Source organism: Ostrinia furnacalis, unplaced genomic scaffold (assembly GCF_004193835.3).
Source record: "Ostrinia furnacalis isolate ACB-3 unplaced genomic scaffold, ASM419383v2 OfSCF1656, whole genome shotgun sequence".
NCBI classification, from domain to species: Eukaryota; Metazoa; Arthropoda; class Insecta; order Lepidoptera; family Crambidae; genus Ostrinia; species Ostrinia furnacalis.
In genome coordinates, this window is record NW_021131895.1 from 326,557 (window position 1) to 347,358 (window position 20,802).

A 20,802-nucleotide genomic window follows, 5' to 3' on the forward strand; every position below is an offset into this window, starting at 1 on the left:
CAACTTTGCAACCGGTGACTAGGTAGGCGTACAGTCACGTCTTTGTCAGAATTGGAATAGGGTTGTGTTATCAACTTTTTGGTCACTTTCGGTGTCACGATCACGAACTATTTGACGCTGTACTATGTAGCTACTCACGCTTCGACCTCTTGTGCCTGCACGGGCACGTTGTCCCGGATGAAGTGCGCGCGCACCTCGGTGGTGTCGTCTTGCGCCACGCCGCTGCTGTCGCTGAACGGCACCACCTGGTCGATGTTGCACGTCATGTTGAACCCGGTGCTGAACGTGGCGGCTATCTGTAGGACAAGGGAGACAAGTGAGAGCCTTGATGCAGAAGGAGCACCTACCAAGTTATGCGCTGTCATTGAAACCATAAGGAATCAGAAGAAAATATCAAACGTTTGCGGTTGAGGATCAACTTCCATCGAGTGCAAAGCAGATGACAGATAATATCTTGGGAAGAGCGAAAATCCCATTAATTTTACTACTTACGAAATTTCTGTTCTGCTCAACGGTCTCAAGTTGGTTATCGAAAATGAAGGACACGCGGTTTTGCGATGAGATGAGGTAGACTTTCACACGGGCTGTGTCGATTGCAGAAGCTGTAACAAGAAAAGTGACACGCATTAGTGAATCTTATATAATATATATGGGTACCTACCTACATTTTCTGCATGTTTAGTGCAGGGGTGGCACGCAAATCATATCATGAATGAATCATACGTCCAGAAGATCCTGCTAGGTTAGTGATCAGCGCAAAGCCTAATATCTCGTTCAGGGCCGCGTATGAGCCCAATGCACGTCGACCCATTGGGATCTTTTGTGCTTCCCCTTACTTTATTCTCTCTCATCCGCAAAAATCCTATTCATAAAGTGAATCAAGTGCTAGAGTGAGAGGGAGCAGTCTTATTTAAAGGGTGTTTCGATTAATCTTAATGGTGGCAGCGAACCTGTATCCGTAGCGATGACGTCGAACTCGAACATGCCGTGCATGGAAGCGGTGGGCTGCATATTGAGCGAAAGCACGCCGGTGGTCGCATGCAGCGTGAAGGCCGAGTCGCGCACGGCTTCTAGGCTGCTGTCCAGCTGCATGCTCGCACGGTCTATGGTGTACGTGATGGTGTTGTCTTCTGTGTGGCTCGCCTACAACGTTTAGGCAAACAAATGTTATTAATTCATCCTAATCAGTTCAATGGTCCACTCCACGAGTGCACAAGAAGGGCTGCAGTGCGGGAGGAATGACGACATTTATTGTGAGGTTTGCCACCGGGTCGGGTGTGACGACCACGACGTCCACGACCACTCTGGCAAGAGTGTAGCGACGAAGAGGAAAGAATTAGTTCCTGCATAATAATAAATGCGAAAGTTGGAAAGTTAGTTTGTCATTTATCCCATAAGTGAAGGAGATTCCTGTTTAAACTGACTAAGATTGTGGTGTATTGTTCATGATACTTACCCTGACGGTAAGCAATTCCCGGCCAATGCTGTCCAACGTCGAAATGCCCGCTGTGTAAAGGTCCTGCTCGAAAATTGGGCGCGGGTTCGCTTCTCTTACCTGCACAAGATTTGAACCGTTAGATGATAGCTGACTGATTTTTAAAGTAGTCAGCGAGTAAATAGATATGTTACAAAGAACTCGTCGACGCGGTACAAAAATTCTCAACGCGAGAGACTGATAAGAACAAAACTGATTGACGCTCATTGGTGGTTTCCATTATTTAGAAATACTAAGCTTTTGCACGAAGAAAGGTAGCTTGAAATGCGCTACTTCCATCCATGTACTCACATTGATCGTGACAACGAGGATGGAAGTCTGCAGAGGGATCCCAGTGGCGTCGGGCGAGTTGCTCGCCGCGATGTGCAGCGTGTAAGACGTGGCCACTTCGCGGTCCAACTCCTGCGCAAGGGAGATGACGTTGCCCGACTGGTCCAGCACGAACAGACCCTCGTTGTTGCCGTCTGTTGAAGAAACTCAATCAGTTCAACATGAGGTAGCCAAGTGATAAGGAATTTAAAAGAAGCCTATTGAGGTTGACTAGATCTGAAGGGAAAATATTTTATTATAATTTTCAATTATTATAATGTTTTTGATTGTATTAAATGAGTTCCTCTGGATTCGAAAGTTTATCCCGAGGCGAGGTGTTAAGAAAGGGTATGTCTAGCCTTAAAGCGCACTACAGTGTATACCTGGGTCATTCCATAAAAATCTNTAATTCATAATAACCGGTTATTATTAATAATTTTCAATTTATCACATTACCCGTAACACCTATACTAATCTCACTACTGTACATAATACACACTTAACACACTGTCAGTATTCTTGGACATTAGGTAGGTCCCCAACGATTTTTTCACAACGAATTTTGTGCTGCCCACAACTTTGCAACTGGTGACTTAGGGTTGTGTTATCAACTTTTTGGTCACTTTCGGTGTCACGATCACGAACTATTTGACGCTGTACTATGTAGGTACTCACGCTTCGACCTCTTGTGCCTGCACGGGCACGTTGTCCCGGATGAAGTGCGCGCGCACCTCGGTGGTGTCGTCTTGCGCCACGCCGCTGCTGTCGCTGAACGGCACCACCTGGTCGATGTTGCACGTCATGTTGAACCCGGTGCTGAACGTGGCCGCTATCTGTGGGACAAGGGAGACAAGTGAGGGCCTTGATGCAGAAGGAGCACCTACCAAGTTATGCGCTGTCACTGAAACCGTAAAGAAATCAATCAGAAGAAAATATCAAAAGTTCGCGGTTGAGGATCGACTTCCCTCCAGTGCCAAGCAGATGACAGACAATATATTGGGAAGAGCGAAAATCCAATTAATTCCACTAAGTAGGTACTTACGAAATTTCTGTTCTGCTCAACGGTCTCAAGTTGATTATCGAAAATGAAGGACACGCGGTTTTGCGATGAGATGAGGTAGACTTTCACACGGGCTGTGTCAATTGCAGATGCTATAACAAGAAAAGTGACACGCATTAGTGAATCTTATAGATATGGGTTCTTATTACATTTTCTGCATGTTTAGTGCAGGGGTGGCACGCAAATCATATCATGAATGAATCATACGTCCAGAAGATCCTGCTAGGATAGTGATCAGCGCAAAGCCTTATCTCGTTCAGGGCCGCGCATGAGCCCAGTGCACGTCGACCCATTGGGATCTTTTGTGCTTCCTCTTTCTTTATTCCCTCTCATCCGCAAAAATCACATTCATAAAGTGAATCAAGTGCTTGGGTGAGAGGACAAAGCGTTAATTTAAAGGCTTTTTCGATTAATCTTAATGGTAGCAGCGAACCTGTGTCCGTAGCGATGACGTCGAACTCGAACATGCCGTGCATGGAAGCAGTGGGCTGCATATTGAGCGAAAGCACGCCGGTGGTCGCATGCAGCGTGAAGGCCGAGTCGCGCACGGCTTCTAGGCTGCTGTCCAGCTGCATGCTCGCACGGTCTATGATGTACGTGATGGTGTCGTCTTCTGTGTGGCTCGCCTACAACGTTTAGGCAAACAAATGTTATTAATTCATCCTAATCAGTTCAATGGTCCACTCCACGAGTGCACAAGAAGGGCTGCAGTGCGGGAGGAATGACGACATTTATTGTGAGGTTTGCCACCGGGTCGGGTGTGACGACCACGACGTCCACGACCACTCTGGCAAGAGTGTAGCGACGAAGAGGAAAGAATTAGTTCCTACATAATAATTATTATAAATGCGAAAGTTGGAAAGTTAGTTTGTCTCATTTAAGTACTCAATACTCAATACTCAATAGTTTATTGCTTCCATAATGTTTACAAAACGTGTTATTGGTAAGGTAAGATACAATTATGACCTATTTATCCCATAAGTAAAGGAGATTCCTGTTTAAACTGACTAAGATTGTGGTGTATTGTTCATGATACTTACCCTGACGGTAAGCAATTCCCGGCCAATGCTGTCCAACGTCGAAATGCCCGCTGTGTAAAGGTCCTGCTCGAAAATTGGGCGCGGGTTCGCTTCTCTTACCTGTACAAGATTTGAACCGTTAGATGATAGATGACTGATTTTTAAAGTAGTCAGCGAGTAAATAGATATGTTACAAAGAACTCGTCAACGCGGTACAAAAATTCTCAACGCGTGAGACTGTTAAGAACAAAACTGATTGACGCTCATTGGTGGTTTCCATTATTTTGAAATACTGAGCTTTTGCACGAAGAAAGGTAGCTTGAAATACGCTACTTCCATCCATGTACTCACATTGACCGTGACAACGAGGATGGAAGTCTGCAGAGGGATCCCAGTGGCGTCGGGCGAGTTGCTCGCCGCGATGTGCAGCGTGTAAGACGTGGCCACCTCGCGGTCCAACTCCTGCGCAAGGGAGATGACGTTGCTCGACTGGTCCAGCACGAACAGACCCTCGTTGTTGCCGTCTGTTGAAGAAACTCAATCAGATTAACATGAGGTAGCTAGAAGTGATAAGGAATTTAAAAGAAGCCTATTGAGGTTGATTATGTAGATCTGAAGGGATTTTCAATTAGAAAGAAAGAAAGTATTTATTTGATGCGAGTATTAAAAGCGTTACAAATAAATAACAACTTAAACACTAAAAAACAGAGTACCCGCACCAAAATGGCATCTGCTCAGTATAAGCCGTGACGGCAGAGAGCACGTCACGACCACTGGTATTCTGCGGATGTCAGTTTAGCAGAAGGGCGCAGACCGCCCAAGAACAATCAATCAACATTTTGATTGAATTGGTTGGTAAGTTGCTCTGGATTCAAATGGTTATAACGAGGCGAGGTGTTCAGAAAATGATCAGAAAGGGTATGTCTAGCCTTAAAGCGCACTACATACAGTGTATAGGTACCTATACCTAACGATACCTGCGTAGTTTTAAAACTTACCAATAAACCTGTAGTAGATATCTTGGCAGTCATCTTCGCAGAGGTGGTTTTTAAGGTCTTCTGCTTGCGGCAGCTCAAAACTCTCATGGAGGCCTTCTTCACCCTCTGCACAGGTAAAAAATTGTTTGATTAATTGTTATTATCTTCTCAAGATGATTTTTTCCCTCAACTCAAACAACATATTGGTGAAATATTTTGGGATATTTCCCAATAGATTTAAATAAGCGGATAATATTTACCGAAGAAGGCAACAGTAGCTGCATTTTCGCTGAACACTGGGTCGCCCTGCGTGGGTACGAAGACCACCGAAAACGTGACGTCCGTCCAAAGCGGGCCGGGCTCCGTGCCGCCGTCCGTGGCCCGGATCGTGATCTACAACGAAATCATGGCCGCTACATGGGTAGGTATGTTATGTAAGAGTAGGCACACACCGTTGATTTTTAGTTGGCCGATAGTTGTGCCCGATTTTAATTTGTATGAAGAATCGGCCAAATCGAATCGGCGTAGTGTGCGCACTCCCATACATGCCCATACTGATCAACTGCCCGACTAAACTATCGGCCGACGAAAAATCAACGGTGTGCGCCTACTCTAATAGCGATATCGACCGCAGAATTGCCAAAGTTTTCATTGCCAAATTTTTTCGCCTTTTAAAAACATTAGACAAACGGATAGAGACTGATATTATAATATACCTATTGTAATTCTTACCCTGAATTGTCTGATTTGCTCTGGGAAAAGCTGGCGTAATATAAGCTGCCCGCTATTTTCTCCTGCTCCCACTTCAGTTATATCAAAGTACTGAACGGCCTCCTCTGTATGAAAAGATAGAATGTGAATAATACTTCAATAGTAAAGCTAGTTTTTTCATTCTAAACCATTTCAAGCACACTTCTAAATATTCTAATGATGTGGTTATGATCACCCCCAATCTTCTTGAGAAAACAAAGGAACAGAGAGAGTATGCGAACATAAAAACTCCCCGGTGAATGGGGAGGCCAAATCCACCGTTTTACCTCTGATAAATAACAGAGAATCGTCTTCCTGCAATAAAGACTAAACGAGCTGATGATAAATGATGATGAGATAAGGCCTAGCAAAAGACTTTCTTTCGACAAGCTTCCCAGAGCTGTGTGAGGAGAATGTTTGTTGTTAGGTTTACCATTTCCCTGGACGTGGAACGTGACGCTGCCCGCGTGGAGGCCGTCCTCGTCGGTGGCGTAGATCGGCTCCAGGAACTCGTTGGCAGCCGTCGCCAGAACGCCGCCTTCTGTTGCGCGCTCCTGTTCATAATATGAGCTGTCAAACGCTAGTTCTTGGTCTTACTCAGAATACGCAAGACCGTTCAGCACAACGCGACAAGCGCATGTAGGTAACTACAGATACAAACATTTGCTTGTGTGTTGACCTCAGTGCCACAACTCTCGTTTCGCGACCTGACCTCTCTTTCTTCGTAATATCTGAATATTGATTATAATTGAGCATGTTTGTAACTTTTTGACCCCATGCTATTGTTCTTACAACTCATTACTGGGTAAGAGGCGAGTGCAAATGGTGCACCTTGAAAACACCTTAGCCATAACAAAGGGTCTTTTTTATACAGCGATACACTGAAAGTATTGGTAGTACAAAAGGGGTATTTATTGCATCATTACTTTTTATTAAAAACATTAATTTTGCGTGTCTTACCCTAGAAGCCGAATGACGGAGTCGGGTTGCGGGAACACGAACACAGGGTGGTGGAAGTTGTAGGGGCGGATGACCAGGGTGTACGTCTCGTTGGACCTCTGCTGCGGGTAGCCGTGGTCGAAGGCCTGCACGACAACCACAGGTAAGTGAGTACTTTTCAAATTGCACTTTTTTAGCACATAATATTATTATCCACTATAGATCTAAATCAGAGGTGACTTAAAATTATGCATGCTTTCACCATCATCAATTTTTAAGTGACCCAACAAAATTCCTGTTATGTGTTACCATAGGAGTCATTTAAAAATTAGGATTGATCGTGAAAACTTTCACCACTTCCGCCACTTCTCAGCACCAGCGAATATGTTGTCCCGAAGTGGTGGTAGGATAAGCTATTTGGGACTTGTATAAGCGCCCTGGATAGGGCCTAAGCTGCAGTGAATAAAAAAGTTTGACTTTGCCTTTGAAATCTCAATTCCCAACTTACAGCTATTATTGGCTAGTTAAGTATGTACCTATTTATTATCCAGTCAGTCTTCTCAACTCTTCAATTTCCCCTTAATCTCCAATATTGATAGGATCATCATACATTAAAATTTTTTTCCATTTCCACTAATTAAAAGTTTGCAGAAGTCAGTATACTTCAGATCTTACCTCAATGAATATTTCGTAAGTGCCCCAATACCCCCTCAAGTCCATAGCGGTCTCAAGTTCCCCAGTTTTGTTTTCAATCGAGATCATTGTGAAGAGATCCGGCACCTCGATGTCTCGGTCGGTGATCGTGAGGTCCAGGATTCCGTAACCGACACGCGAGTTGTCCGTGTCTGGTTCATCCCTGTCCGGTGCGTAGATTTCTGGGAGTACACGGACACCCTGTAACAGAAAAAAAAGAGCTACTTTTAAATACTTAGTCCAACTTTATAGATGACTGGTAGATGTGCCTAGGCCAAGACATCTAGACCAAGAGAGATTCTAGACGAGCGTTGCGCAGCATCGACGCAAACGCAACGCAATGATTTTAACTCATTGAGTGATAATGTTACTGCACTCGATGCGTTGTCGCAACGCAACGCAGCTTACTCCGACGTCGCAGCTTTGTAGAATGGTAGGTATTGTCAGTCTTTCAACTAATAGCTTTCTGCGTTACAGATGCCTGCAGGACATTGTTAATTACCTTAATTACTTATACATATTTAGGTAGCTTCAGGTAGGTGGGTACGAATATTTTATGTTAGGCGCCTATTGCAACACCAGCACTTACAGCAACTGCTCCTTCGGAAACATCAAACCGGAGTTCATCAGGCGATGGCATCTCAGGAGCGTTGTCGTTCACATCCAATAGAACGACAAATATTTCAACTTCTTCCTGGTTTCTCCTACCGTCTATAAAATAATAATAGCAGTGTCTTGAAATGAGCAATTTTAAAATGAAAAATGATTATCAGACCGATACTTACCACCGTCAGAAAAGAAGTTGTCGATGAAATTTACAAAGATAGTATGTGTAGGCTCATCCCCATCGCGGTCCAATTTTTCGTCCCCCGGGTAATGCACCTCAAGGCGACCAGTGTCCAGGTCCACCTCGAAGAAATCCCGCAGGCGGGGGTTCACCGCAAAGTTGATCGTGTATCGTACCGTGTGGTACAACTCTGTAAGAGATATTTCATTTAATATGAGTAGGTAGTATGTCGAGATCATAATTATAAAGGCCATAGTGACGAAGTAGCGGATAAACATTACCGGAAAGCGCGGGACTTCCACCCACAAAGTGGACCGACGATTTGATTAAAGGTAGCAGGAAGGCGTTGGATGCAGGCCGCTACCAATCGGTCAATATGGAAATCATCAGGTCTATGTTTAGCAGTGGATGTCCTGTGGCTGAAATGATGATGATGATTATTACCGTCTCTGTCACGGTCGTGGGAGTACAGCTGGACCACCTCGTCGCCGCTCGTGGCATTCTCCCAGACGTACACCGTCGTGTTGAACTTCTCAGTGAGCGGCTCAGGCACTTTGTTGTTTGTGTCGATGATTTCTATTTCGATCTGTCGAAGTTAAAGGCGAAACGGTTGCAGCATTTATTATTTTTATTAGATTACAGCAGGTTTTTAGGGTTCCGTAGTTCTGACAAGACAATAAGGGTTTATTGTGATACTATTTTAAAAATATTCATGAAATAAAATTAGCAAAACAAATAACTACACACAAATGGTTTAGGTACGGTAGATGATGACACAGTCTACACCCTTAAAGGCTACAGACAGCAATATTAATTACTCACATCGCCTGGAACTTCGAAGTAGTTGGGATCTGGAGGACATTCCGTGCGGTTTTCCAGGGAGCACTCGTCGCTGGCGATGACGGTGTAGTACAAGTAGAAGCGCCAGGGTTCGTCTGCATCGATCGCCTCGTTCGCATCCACCTCAATTTGACCAGTTGTGAAGTCAATCTTCACTAATCCCTCGGGAGTGTTGTTTCTAGGTCTAATGAAGCAATATTTAATAATAATTTAATAATTGTTTATTTAGTTTATAAGACTATACTTCGACCTCGGAAGTCCTCGGATATTATGTTAACATTTAAGTTCATCATCATCATCATTTCAGCCATAGGACACTGCTGAACAAAGGCCTCCCCCTCCCCCGGTTTTGTTATTGTTTAGCTAAGACATCAGACCAATTTTGTTGGAAAATGTCTACTAATTACCAATTTGGTTGCTTACGAACACACCCTTTACTTGTGTTAAATTGGGTACTCTTCGTAAGCCAAGTTCGTAAGCAACCAAATTGGCGCGGAACCACCTGCCTGAATACAGACATGGACGTACCCAGCTTCTGGCCTAGGGAGGAGGGGAATCAAATAACATTTTTTGAGTCAGATCGTTTCGCTAAGTTCCTTCAAAGCGATTTCCTTGAGCCCTTTTTGGATCTGGGTACCAGACACTCACTGTATAGTGTAGCGCACTTGGTTGTAGAGCGGGCCGTCGATGTCGGTGGCGAGCACGGAGCCGATGAGCGTGCCGCTGGCCGCCAGCTCGCGCACGCGCATCGTCTGCGTCAGCGTGCCGTTCGCGAAGATCGGCGCGTTGTCGTTCATGTCGATTATTGTGATCGTGAACGTCGCTGCAAATAGGTTTTTTTATATAGATTAGCTCTCGTTTTTTNACATATTCCCATCAAATTTCATCACTGTAGTACTTATAGTTTCCGAGTAAATCGGCTGTGACAGACGGACAGACGGACAGACGGACAGACGGACAGACGGACAGACGGACAGACGGACATGACGAAACTATAAGGGTTCCGTTTTTGCCATTTTGGCTACGGAACCCTAAAAATGGTTATCAGACCGATACTTACCACCGTCAGAAAAGAAGTTATCGATGAAATTGACAAAGATAGTATGTGTAGGCTCATCTCCATCGCGGTCCAATTTTTCGTCCCCCGGGTAATGCACCTCAAGGCGACCAGTGTCCAGGTCTACCTCGAAGAAATCCCGCAGGCGGGGGTTCACCGCAAAGTTGATCGTGTATCGTACCGTGTGGTACAACTCTGTAAGAGATATTTCATATAATGAGTAAGTAGGTAGTATGTCGAGATCATAATTATAAAGGCCATAGTGACGAAGTAGCGGATAAACATTACTGGAAAGCGCGGGACTTCCACCGACAAAGTGGACCGACGACTTGATAAAGGTAGCAGGCCTAGGGTTGCCAGGTCCAAAATCACAAAAGCCGGACTTTGTGTTTCATTTGGCCGGACATTTTACCCTAAAAGCCGGATATGTGCAATTAGTGTCAGCTCATGAGTGAGTACTATCATCATCGGTTGCTAACCAACATCCTGATGCGTGCGCTTCATATGATTCTGTGGCTCGACTTTCGCCTGGCGCGGCAACCAAATAAAAAGCCTAACAAAAGCCGGATAGGCCGGACAAGGCAATATTTGGCCGGACAAGACCCTAAAAAGCCAAACATGTCCGGCTAAAGCCGGACGCCTGGCAACCCTAAGCAGGCCGCTACCAATCGGTCAATATGGAAATCATCAGGTCTATGTTTAGCAGTGGATGTCCTGTGGCTGAAATGATGATGATGATTATTACCGTCTCTGTCACGGTCGTGGGAGTACAGCTGGACCACCTCGTCGCCGCTCGTGGCATTCTCCCAGACGTACACCGTCGTGTTGAACTTCTCAGTGAGCGGCTCAGGCACTTTGTTGTTTGTGTCGATGATTTCTATTTCGATCTGTCGAAGTTAAAGGCGAAACGGTTGCAGCATTTATTATTTTTATTAGATTACAGCAGGTTTTTAGGGTTCCGTAGTTCTGACAAGACAATAAGGGTTTATTGTGATACTATTTTAAAAATATTCATGAAATAAAATTAGCAAAACAAATAACTACACACAAATGGTTTAGGTACGGTAGATGATGACACAGTCTACACCCTTAAAGGCTACAGACAGCAATATTAATTACTCACATCGCCTGGAACTTCGAAGTAGTTGGGATCTGGAGGACATTCCGTGCGGTTTTCCAGGGAGCACTCGTCGCTGGCGATGACGGTGTAGTACAAGTAGAAGCGCCAGGGTTCGTCTGCATCGATCGCCTCGTTCGCATCCACCTCAATTTGACCAGTTGTGAAGTCAATCTTCACTAATCCCTCGGGAGTGTTGTTTCTAGGTCTAATGAAGCAATATTTAATAATAATTTAATAATTGTTTATTTAGTTTATAAGACTATACTTCGACCTCGGAAGTCCTCGGATATTATGTTAACATTTAAGTTCATCATCATCATCATTTCAGCCATAGGACACTGCTGAACAAAGGCCTCCCCCTCCCCCGGTTTTGTTATTGTTTAGCTAAGACATCAGACCAATTTTGTTGGAAAATGTCTACTAATTACCAATTTGGTTGCTTACGAACACACCCTTTACTTGTGTTAAATTGGGTACTCTTCGTAAGCGTAAGCAACCAAATTGGCGCGGAACCACCTGCCTGAATACAGACATGGACGTACCCAGCTTCTGGCCTAGGGAGGAGGGGAATCAAATAACATTTTTTGAGTCAGATCGTTTCGCTAAGTTCCTTCAAAGCGATTTCCTTGAGCCCTTTTTGGATCTGGGTACCAGACACTCACTGTATAGTGTAGCGCACTTGGTTGTAGAGCGGGCCGTCGATGTCGGTGGCGAGCACGGAGCCGATGAGCGTGCCGCTGGCCGCCAGCTCGCGCACGCGCATCGTCTGCGTCAGCGTGCCGTTCGCGAAGATCGGCGCGTTGTCGTTCATGTCGATTATTGTGATCGTGAACGTCGCTGCAAATAGGTTTTTTTATATAGATTAGCTCTCGTTTTTTAACCATTAGAGTAGGCGCACACCGTTGATTTTTCGTCGGCCGATAGTTTAGTCGGGCACTTGATCAGTATGGGCATGTATTAGGGAGTGCGCACACTACGCCGATTCGATTTGGCCGATTCTTCATACAATTTAAAATCGGGCACAACTATCGGCCAACTAAAAATCAACGGTGTGTGCCTACTCTAAGGCTGCGTTTCCACCAGAATCCAATAGAATCGCTTCGTTTACCTCGTCTCGGAAACGCAGCCTTAACGTTAAATTGGAGTTACCTGCCTAACCTTTTGGCTAAATATGCTTGTGTTACAAGTGGGTTAATCATAATAGTCCAGCAGCGGCGGGGTTCGAACCAGCATTTCTTAGATCTCGAGTCGATCAAGCCTCGTATCACTAAGGTATAATTTCGTAGCTTACACGTAGCAGCAAACTGACGTGTCATCGGGACACTGCTGGATCTATACGTCGTCTGAAGCGAGTTAGGTATATGATCCTATTTTTGAACTAAAAGGTTGGTCGACGGACGTAGATAACAACATAAAATGGATGTCAAATGGCTCCATACCCTCATCGTAGTCATCTCCGATGACAGTGTTGAGGTCCCTCACGCGGACGGTGAGGTAAAGCATCTCGAATTCCTCGAAGTCGATGGTGACGTTGTCCCGGATCTCTTGCACCACGAGGCGCCCGATGGCGGAACCCCGGTTGCCCTCGGTGGGGTATATCGTTTCGATAACTATACACCTGAATAATTAAACATTTCAATTATAATTTGATAGATTGGACACATAACATAAAAGTAAAATAAATATTTTGTGATTGTAAATTTTTGATTTTGCTGTTGATTGGTTGTGGAGGTGTTAATTTATTTGATAAGGATTAACTTTTTTTTCTTTAATTTCACTTTCTTTCAAAGTGTTAACATATATCGAAGAATCTAAGTCGCGACCTCTGGCATAGTATCGGTACACGAACCACTGGCCTGGTGAAGGCTATTAAACGACTATGCAAACGCAAAGAGGTCCAACTTTTTTTTTTTTAATTTAAGCTGTAATCATGATAATTACCCGACGTATTCAGTAGGGTTGGTCTCTCTGCCCTGCTTGGTGGCCCAGGTGGAGTCCCAGTCGATCTCGAACCACAGGTAGGCGCTGGTGTCCGGGTCGGTAGCAGTGATTTCCCGGGATATCTCGTATCCTTCGGGAACGTTCTCCTCGACGCTTGGAGTCGAACGGGGCTGCCAGTAAAATTGATAGATAGAAACTTTCACGGTGTATATTTTTCTATGTATAATACGTCCCTCTTACTCATGATCTAAGCCATTCTAAGCTAATGGTATTTTAAACACTGTTCAGATTTAATTGTTCAGTCAGTCAGGTTCTCTAGAGTGGGAGAGCTAATAAGTTTACTTCAAGTTCAACAGAAAAATCTTTAGTATAGTATTTATATTTACTTACCAACCGTAGGGTGGGAGGAGTGTTGTTGACATCCTCCAGTTCTATCACCAGCTGAGTGGTCACTGTGTTATGTGGGCCGTCGCCCAAAGTATCGTCAGCGCGCACCTGTATATTTCAAGTTCCAAAAGTTTTCAATCGTTGAAAGAAAGAAACAAAATAGTTTATTTTAGCTTTTAAAGGCTGAGAACTGTTGAGAATGGTTGTCTGAATGGTCTTTTGTCATTTAAGGATTAACGGGATGCGATTGCTGTAGGCGTCTGGTTGAAAAAGAGGCTGACAAAAGTGACTGAGTTTCTTCCGCCATTTAATTCTTCTCAGCACTTGCCCATAATTTAATTTGCCCCGAAGTAGCGGTAGGAAATCTATTTGAGACGTGTAATAAGTGCCCTGAAAAGGACCTAAGTACCTACTGAATAAAAGATTTTTAATTTGACTTTGAATTAACATTGACCTGAACAAATAGAGTGTTCTGTCGGTGGTAGTCGAAGGCATCGTCCATGCTCACGAAGATCTCTCCCGTTGATTCATCTATGAACAGGTAGTCAACAGCGTTGCCCATCAATGAATGCCTGAAAAAATTCACAGCATGAGATTTTTTTTCATCATCATAGTATTACTTATTACTTAGTTCTTATCATAGTCTGAAGGCGCACGGTGNACACGGTGTGTGTTTTACATAAGTTTGTTGTTTTATGTCCACGTAAGTCACAGTAACGTAGAAATACTCGAAAGGTTCTAGAGCAAAACCATCAGAGGCATTAAGATATGTCAGTAACAAGATTGTACATGGATATCAAACTGTACTATACCGTGAAACAGCAAATTGGAAATTACAGTAAAAGTTACCAAGTGAGACTGGATGGTCACAGAAACGAACTCGCCTCTCACTCAAACTGCAAGGAACTGGCAGTCTCCACTCTTCTAGACTAAAGAGACATTCAACGAAACCTAGCGAAAAGATACGCAGTGAAAGAATAAGAGATGACTCACTGGACTGGATTTCCCGATCGCCTCAAGAACCGGATTGCAATCAGACAGATGATTCGATTATTGTTTCACGGAATCCTATTGCCAGAATAGAAAAGGGGAAAAAATTACCACGCAAGTGCGTATCGCCCATACTTACCTAATAAAGTTTTAAGTAAAGATTTAATATGCAAATAAAATGTGGCAAAGGAAAATTCGTCGACTACAAAAACACTTCAGTGCACTCTGGGGGAGCAGCGCGAACAGCCGCTTATGGTACAAAGATTGTTTCAACTCACACTACTACGTCGTCGATGTCTCTGTCGAGGGCGAGCACCGTGGCCACCGGGAAGCCGGCGCCGACGGTCTCCTTAAACGACGCGGAGTAGCTGCTCTCCTCGAAGATGGGAAGTTCGTCGTTCCAGTTGATCAGGTTTACGTACACCAGCGCCTCGCCCACGTGGCTAGCGTTGTTCATGTCCACTGCTTTGACCTAAGTTGTGTCAAGTTATTTTTGAAGGTAGTTTCTTATTGTTCAGCTTGTTTTAGGAGTTGGTTCACTAGAACAGTCCAGCAGAAGGCCTTTCGAACTACTGACTGACCAAAGTAAGACACGGGTCTTAACGCGACGTTTATTAATGAGTAACATTACAACTAAGTACTCATTAATACATAATGTTACTAAATTAGTAACCATTTCAACTAAATTAGTAAGACACGGGTATAAGTAATTAATGAGTTACCTACATTAAAACTACTCATTAATACATAATTAATGTAACTCATTAATAAACGTCGCGTTTAGAACTTAAGACCCGTGTCTTACTAATTTATTTGAAATGGAACGCGAAAGCGAAAGTTTAAAATCTTATACTGACTGACCCTCGAGTTGGCAGTCCGACACTGACACGATTGGGCTATTGTATCTATACATAGGTACTCGTAGGTACAAAGCACGGGCCTTTAGATGGTTTATTCCGCTGTTCGCCAGGGTGAAGAAATTGGAATTTTGGGTGTCTTCATTACACCATGGAACCATATCACCCAGGTGAAATGATTCAACGTTGCGTTTATGCAGAATACCTAATATTGTTAGAGAAGTGATCAAACCTTAATGATGATGTTCTGAAAAATGACATCTTCGTAATCCAGCATGGTGTGGTTTATGGTGCCCATGATGAAGGTCTGCCTCTGGTAGCCGCTCCCCGGGGCGATGTAGAATGCGGACGCCGCCCCTGGGGGGAACACGTCCTCAAGTTCCACTGTGTATTGAGCGTTTTCACCCTGAAATTGGGGAAATTCGATGACTTATGAAATCATTCATTTTACTTTGTAGATTTTTGCGACTGCGATCACAAATAGGTATGTACAATGGGTGGCCGCATTAATTGAATGAAGAATCTAAAAATATTATACCATATGAAGGTATTGGCTGTTATGTATCAAGCTTTGCTTCGTAAATGTTAGTTTACCTACCAAATCTCGATCATGGAATCCAAATTCTTCATTGAAGTTTAGAGTCATTGGAGTTTCCTCCATGATATCAATACTGTATTCTTTATGCAGCGGCTCGGGTCGCTGATCGTTGACGTCGTTGACGATGATGAAAATGTGGGCCTCTGTTGCAAAGCTAGCGTCAGTAGATTTGTAAGCAACGATGGTGAGGTTGAAAAGCTCTCTTTCAAGCTTGTCGCGGTCGATCTCAGTCACGTGCAGAATAGCTCCGTCTTCAATCACCTCCAGGGAAAAGAAGTCGTCTGAAGAAAAAAATCATCTTTCGTAGTGTCTTATTGTATTGTTCAACTAAAACTGAGACAAACAGACGATGAAATCTTATATGATCGTGAATATTTGATAGGATGAAAAAAAAATACACAAAATGCATTTCTTGGGAATGGCCGTCTAGAACCGGAAATTTTATCCATATTCCTGGAAATACATAGCTCTTTCTGACTTCCAGTCTTCTTTCTGAATAAATGAATAAATATTTTCTATTGATAAGCCACCTCTTTCTGTGCTAGACAAACCTTAGTCAGTACGTACCAGCGTCATCCCTGATGAGGGTATAGTTGATGGCCCTATTGATTCCCGTGTCCCCGTCTATCGCGCGCAGGGAGAAGCTCTGATTAGTCTTCTCGTCAAACTGCTGCACTGAGAAGATCTCCACCCAGCGAGGGGGCCGAGACTCTACGTTCTCCACTTGCACCATCATGGTGACCGTGTGGTTGTTCGGTAGCGAGTCCTATAGTAACGGAGCAAGTTAGTAGAGTAATTTTTAGGTAACCCCTATAGTAACAAATAACAGGAATTTACTTGTCATAGGGGTCACCTAAAATTTAGGGATTGATGGTGAAAACGGGCATAACACTCTTAGAATAATGTGTGAAATCGGAAATTCAAAAAGAGTACGCATTAGTAGAGAGTAGACGAAACAAAAACAAACAAAAAGACGATTCTGCTCGTGAAAGTAACAAGATGCAGTGATATCATGATTTGAAATCTTGAACTCAAAATTTAAAACAGACGAAACATTTTCTTATTGTGAACCGCAGCACCCTCACCTTTCTATGTGGGTATACTTACAGAAGCTGTGACGCTAAATATATGAAGCTGAGTTGTCTCGAAGTTCAAGGGCGAGTTGATCCCTACAGTCATCTTCATATTGAACCAGTCGCTGGGGTCGTATTCTCCAACCATGTAGAAGATGCTCTCATCTGCAGCCCTGCTGCTGTCGACGCGGAACGTCATGAAGCGGGTGCTGATTTCACCGTCGCGGTCTGACACTTGGTACACGCAGTCGGTCAGTCTAGCCTCGCCATGTTCCTGGAATAATTTATTAATGTTCTTCTAAGTATGTTTACTTTGACTCTTAGAAAATTATCTTTAACCTCGAGAGTAAATAAAGTCTGACTAAACAGCCCAAGTATTGTTGTAGTTTTGTTGTTATCTTCTTTGCCCTTGCACATTCCCGATAAGTACGCGGGGTCAGATTTCTATTTTAATTTTTGGATAGCTATTGGAAAACCCAGCATTAAATACGAGTATTTACAAAATACTCCTTACTAATCACCCTTGCCTCTTTTGCTTTCTTCACAGCTATAAGTATTTATTTTCTGTGACTCACTGGAATTACGCAGGCGCTGACCACTTGCAGGATGGGCGGATTGTCGTCGATGTTGACTATCTCCAGCGCCACCAGTACGGACTGTGATTCACCCTCCACTTGGATTGAGAACACATAGCTCTGCATGGTTGCTGTCTCGTAGTCTTGTCTGTAACGTTAGGTAAATAATGAGTTAATACCATGAATGTTTCACTGTCGTCTGCGGTGTTTCCGGACGGATACGACCTGCAAGCTTTCAAGAAGAGAGCGTATCTTCACCTTAAATGCCGGCAACGCACCTGTAACGCCCCTGGGTTTGCGGGTGTCTATGGGCGACGGTAATCACTTACCATCAGGTGATCCGTCTGCTCGTTTGCCTCCTGTCACATAAAAAAAATCTTTGCAACCATATGAATAATTGCGTAGCGCGTTATCCTTACCTTTGCGTAATAACAAGGCTCCATTGGCCGTCTGCTTCATCCTGTCGAAACTCGGGGCCCAGCTGGGCTCTGGGCTGGCCTGACATAATCGACAGCACCGGCGTGTTGGACCCTGGGGAGTACGAGAGTCAGGATAAGTCCAGGGGTGATGATTCGATGCCAACTAATTGAGGATCTTGGGAATAAAATGTCGATTTGTTAAATATGCATCAGGGGTATTCTGCAAATTAGCGGGGTCTGCCCAACACGCTCATCCTGCACCCCGAAATATGCAGACTATGGTGTCAACATGAATTGGAAATGATGATTCGTATTTTCTTGTCGTGAAAAAGAACATTGAAAATCATTTGTTATGACTAGCTAGATAGCTTATGGTAGTGGGATATACATAAAAAAATGACTTCGTGGTCCCAGCGCAGCTGGATCCTTTCAATTCCCCCATAGAAGTGGGAGCTTGTAGGTCCCGCGTGTAGGGCGGGATGACTGTGAAGGACGCCTTGATCATGTCAAGCACTAGGATAATTATCCTCTCAGCACTCTGAGAGGACATCTGGAATACCCATAGTTTTACTTAGTGGGTTAAATTCCCAGCACATAACTGGCTGGATAGGTCAAATTTTCGGGAAAAAAATATTTAGCGACATGACTGTCCTTAAGGTTAGTTAGTCAAGGCACCAGTTAGCGGCAAGTGGACACTTGATAGGTAGTTTGTGAATCTTAAGACATCACGAGCCAATAGGTCAGCTGTCCTGTCTGGTTTTGCGTCCCGTACCTTGATAGTTAAGCTTCGCAATGATGACGTCTCCTTCGATTTCTTCCTCCATGTATATGACCTGAATCATTTGATCCGGTAAGAAGTTCTCCATACATACTTCCTCTCGGGTCGGGCCGGGTATTAGAGGCTGTTCACTCCATGATTTTCCTGGGGAAATTACAATTAGGCATAATTATATTAATTAACAATAATAAACCATTATAAGACGTAACGTGCTACGGGACTTTCCCGATTTAAACCCGTTTAAACTAGGATACTAACAATTTGTAATAGGTATGGCTTGACTAAGGACTCATCATCAAATTAGAATATAAAAAGAATGGAATATTAAAATTAAAAGACTCCGTATGAGACTTAAATTATTAACTAACGAAAGATTTAATTTGTGTGTAATTTAACTAATTACACAATTTCAACTAATTGTCACAACTTACCTTCGTAATCAATAGGCGGCAGTTCCGGAGTCTCCGGTCTTGGTATTGCGACAATGTACGAACATCGTTCTGTATCGAAAGTAGAACATTATTAAATTAGTGCAGGTCTAAGTGAACTTAAGTCAATTAAGAATTACATATTTTATTATAAATCACAAGAAATTGCATAGGAGTAAGTAAACAAATCTTAAAGTAAATAAGAACTTAGATTTTTAAAATCCATCTGATTAATATTCCAATCTAAAAGATAAAAAGTCGACTCACGGTTGGCTAGTGCGGCAGAGGCTAAAGAGACCAGTAGCACTGCTGCGAAGAACCTCTCAACCCCCATTTTGCATGATCTGTAATTGTAATTTATACAGGGTTAATTGAAAAAATAGTAAAATCGCAGGACTACGGTCGTCTGATCTATACCCGTCGTCCCCGTAAGCCGTATCCCCGTCACGGGGACAGCGGGACGTTATTAGAGATAGTCATCATAATATCAAATCAAATCAAATCAAATCAAAATCATTTATTGCATAATGTAGGTACATATTATAGGTCACATAAAAAAATATATTGTTCAGCTACATCATACCATATCGGCATGCAACAGAATCAATTTTTCGTGATTCAAGAAATTATACAAAAGAATTAAATTAAATGTCAGAATAATAATTAACAATGTCAAATTTNTAATACAACATTTAATTATTGTCCTACAAGTTGCTTAGTTGCACCACCTTATTTTATCCTCACATCACGACGACATGATAAAGGTAGCAGGAAAGCGCTGGACGCAGGCCGCTACCAACCGGGTAACATGGAAAACATTGGGGAAGGCCTATGTTCAGCAGTGGACGTCCTATGGCTGAGATGATGATGATGATGATGATGATGATTGTAACCGTGGCTATAACCATAGCCGGTTTTTTTGCATGGAATTTGACATTTGACGTTTGTTAAAGTTAAAGTAGGTAAGATGGTGCAGCCCAGCCTTAAAAAATTCGTATCTTGCATCAAAGATTTTAAGGTGAATGTTTTTTTCACCCCGATCCTCAGCTCATCCTCAGTCTTATTCAAGCGGTAACATAAAAAAAAGTAATTGTAACTCCAAAACGCGATATATCTTCCGAACCAGATACACGATTTAATACAGGACGATTTTTTACGAAAAAGATTTAAAAAACTGAATCCTAGTGTGACTATGGGTAAGAAGGGGGGAATCGTTGCAATGAGAAAGAGCCTATATAATTGCTTTGAATTTCCCACTTTTGTGCACTTTTCAATTACCTACTATTTTTACAACGACAAATGCTCTTTCTAGAAAGTCGATTAAAAAAAAATCAATAACGTAGTGTGAGATGCAATCAGATCATGACTCATGTCTGAGCTCACCTCTATGTTTTAAGAAAGCTTGCACTCGTATCTTGTTGATTATGTAGTTATTTTTTATTAATTACTAGCCCGCTACTTCGTACGAGTGGACCCTGTTTCACCCCCTTAGGGGTAGAGTGTCGTAAAATGCGTTCGTAAGGGATGTCTACACCCTTTATGGAACCTACCTGCCAAATTGCAAGTTTGTAGGTGATTTTTCGCTTTTATTTATTAAGGTACTTATCATTTCCCCAAGTTAAAAGAATAGATTCTATATCGCTAATTTAATAACAACAAAAACTGTCGTCAACCATCCTTCATAATAAGTATTGCGTTATCATTTTGAAA

At 43.1% G+C, this 20,802-nt stretch overlaps 1 protein-coding gene across 1 annotated transcript in view; it reads right to left on the minus strand.

Annotated features, from left to right (window-relative positions):
• LOC114353394 (protocadherin Fat 1) overlaps window positions 1-20,802 on the minus strand; it is a 28,456-nt gene that overhangs the window by 7,263 nt on the left and 391 nt on the right. The window contains exons 2-31 of the mRNA XM_028305383.1: window positions 19,360-19,436; window positions 19,096-19,164; window positions 18,659-18,808; window positions 17,887-17,998; window positions 17,468-17,615; window positions 16,927-17,166; window positions 16,387-16,585; window positions 15,820-16,100; window positions 15,454-15,627; window positions 14,643-14,836; window positions 13,829-13,946; window positions 13,378-13,482; window positions 12,988-13,157; window positions 12,486-12,664; window positions 11,709-11,883; window positions 11,050-11,251; window positions 10,672-10,813; window positions 9,930-10,121; window positions 7,832-7,953; window positions 7,225-7,443; window positions 6,571-6,695; window positions 6,044-6,180; window positions 5,593-5,696; window positions 5,121-5,253; window positions 4,882-4,986; window positions 4,235-4,407; window positions 3,905-4,003; window positions 3,298-3,490; window positions 2,847-2,956; window positions 2,480-2,637 (exon numbers count right to left, since the gene is read on the minus strand). Coding sequence (XP_028161184.1) covers window positions 2,480-2,637; window positions 2,847-2,956; window positions 3,298-3,490; window positions 3,905-4,003; window positions 4,235-4,407; window positions 4,882-4,986; window positions 5,121-5,253; window positions 5,593-5,696; window positions 6,044-6,180; window positions 6,571-6,695; window positions 7,225-7,443; window positions 7,832-7,953; window positions 9,930-10,121; window positions 10,672-10,813; window positions 11,050-11,251; window positions 11,709-11,883; window positions 12,486-12,664; window positions 12,988-13,157; window positions 13,378-13,482; window positions 13,829-13,946; window positions 14,643-14,836; window positions 15,454-15,627; window positions 15,820-16,100; window positions 16,387-16,585; window positions 16,927-17,166; window positions 17,468-17,615; window positions 17,887-17,998; window positions 18,659-18,808; window positions 19,096-19,164; window positions 19,360-19,426 — 4,595 coding nt within the window. The 5' untranslated portion in view covers window positions 19,427-19,436. The remainder of the gene's footprint in view (window positions 1-2,479; window positions 2,638-2,846; window positions 2,957-3,297; window positions 3,491-3,904; window positions 4,004-4,234; window positions 4,408-4,881; window positions 4,987-5,120; window positions 5,254-5,592; window positions 5,697-6,043; window positions 6,181-6,570; window positions 6,696-7,224; window positions 7,444-7,831; window positions 7,954-9,929; window positions 10,122-10,671; window positions 10,814-11,049; window positions 11,252-11,708; window positions 11,884-12,485; window positions 12,665-12,987; window positions 13,158-13,377; window positions 13,483-13,828; window positions 13,947-14,642; window positions 14,837-15,453; window positions 15,628-15,819; window positions 16,101-16,386; window positions 16,586-16,926; window positions 17,167-17,467; window positions 17,616-17,886; window positions 17,999-18,658; window positions 18,809-19,095; window positions 19,165-19,359; window positions 19,437-20,802) is intronic.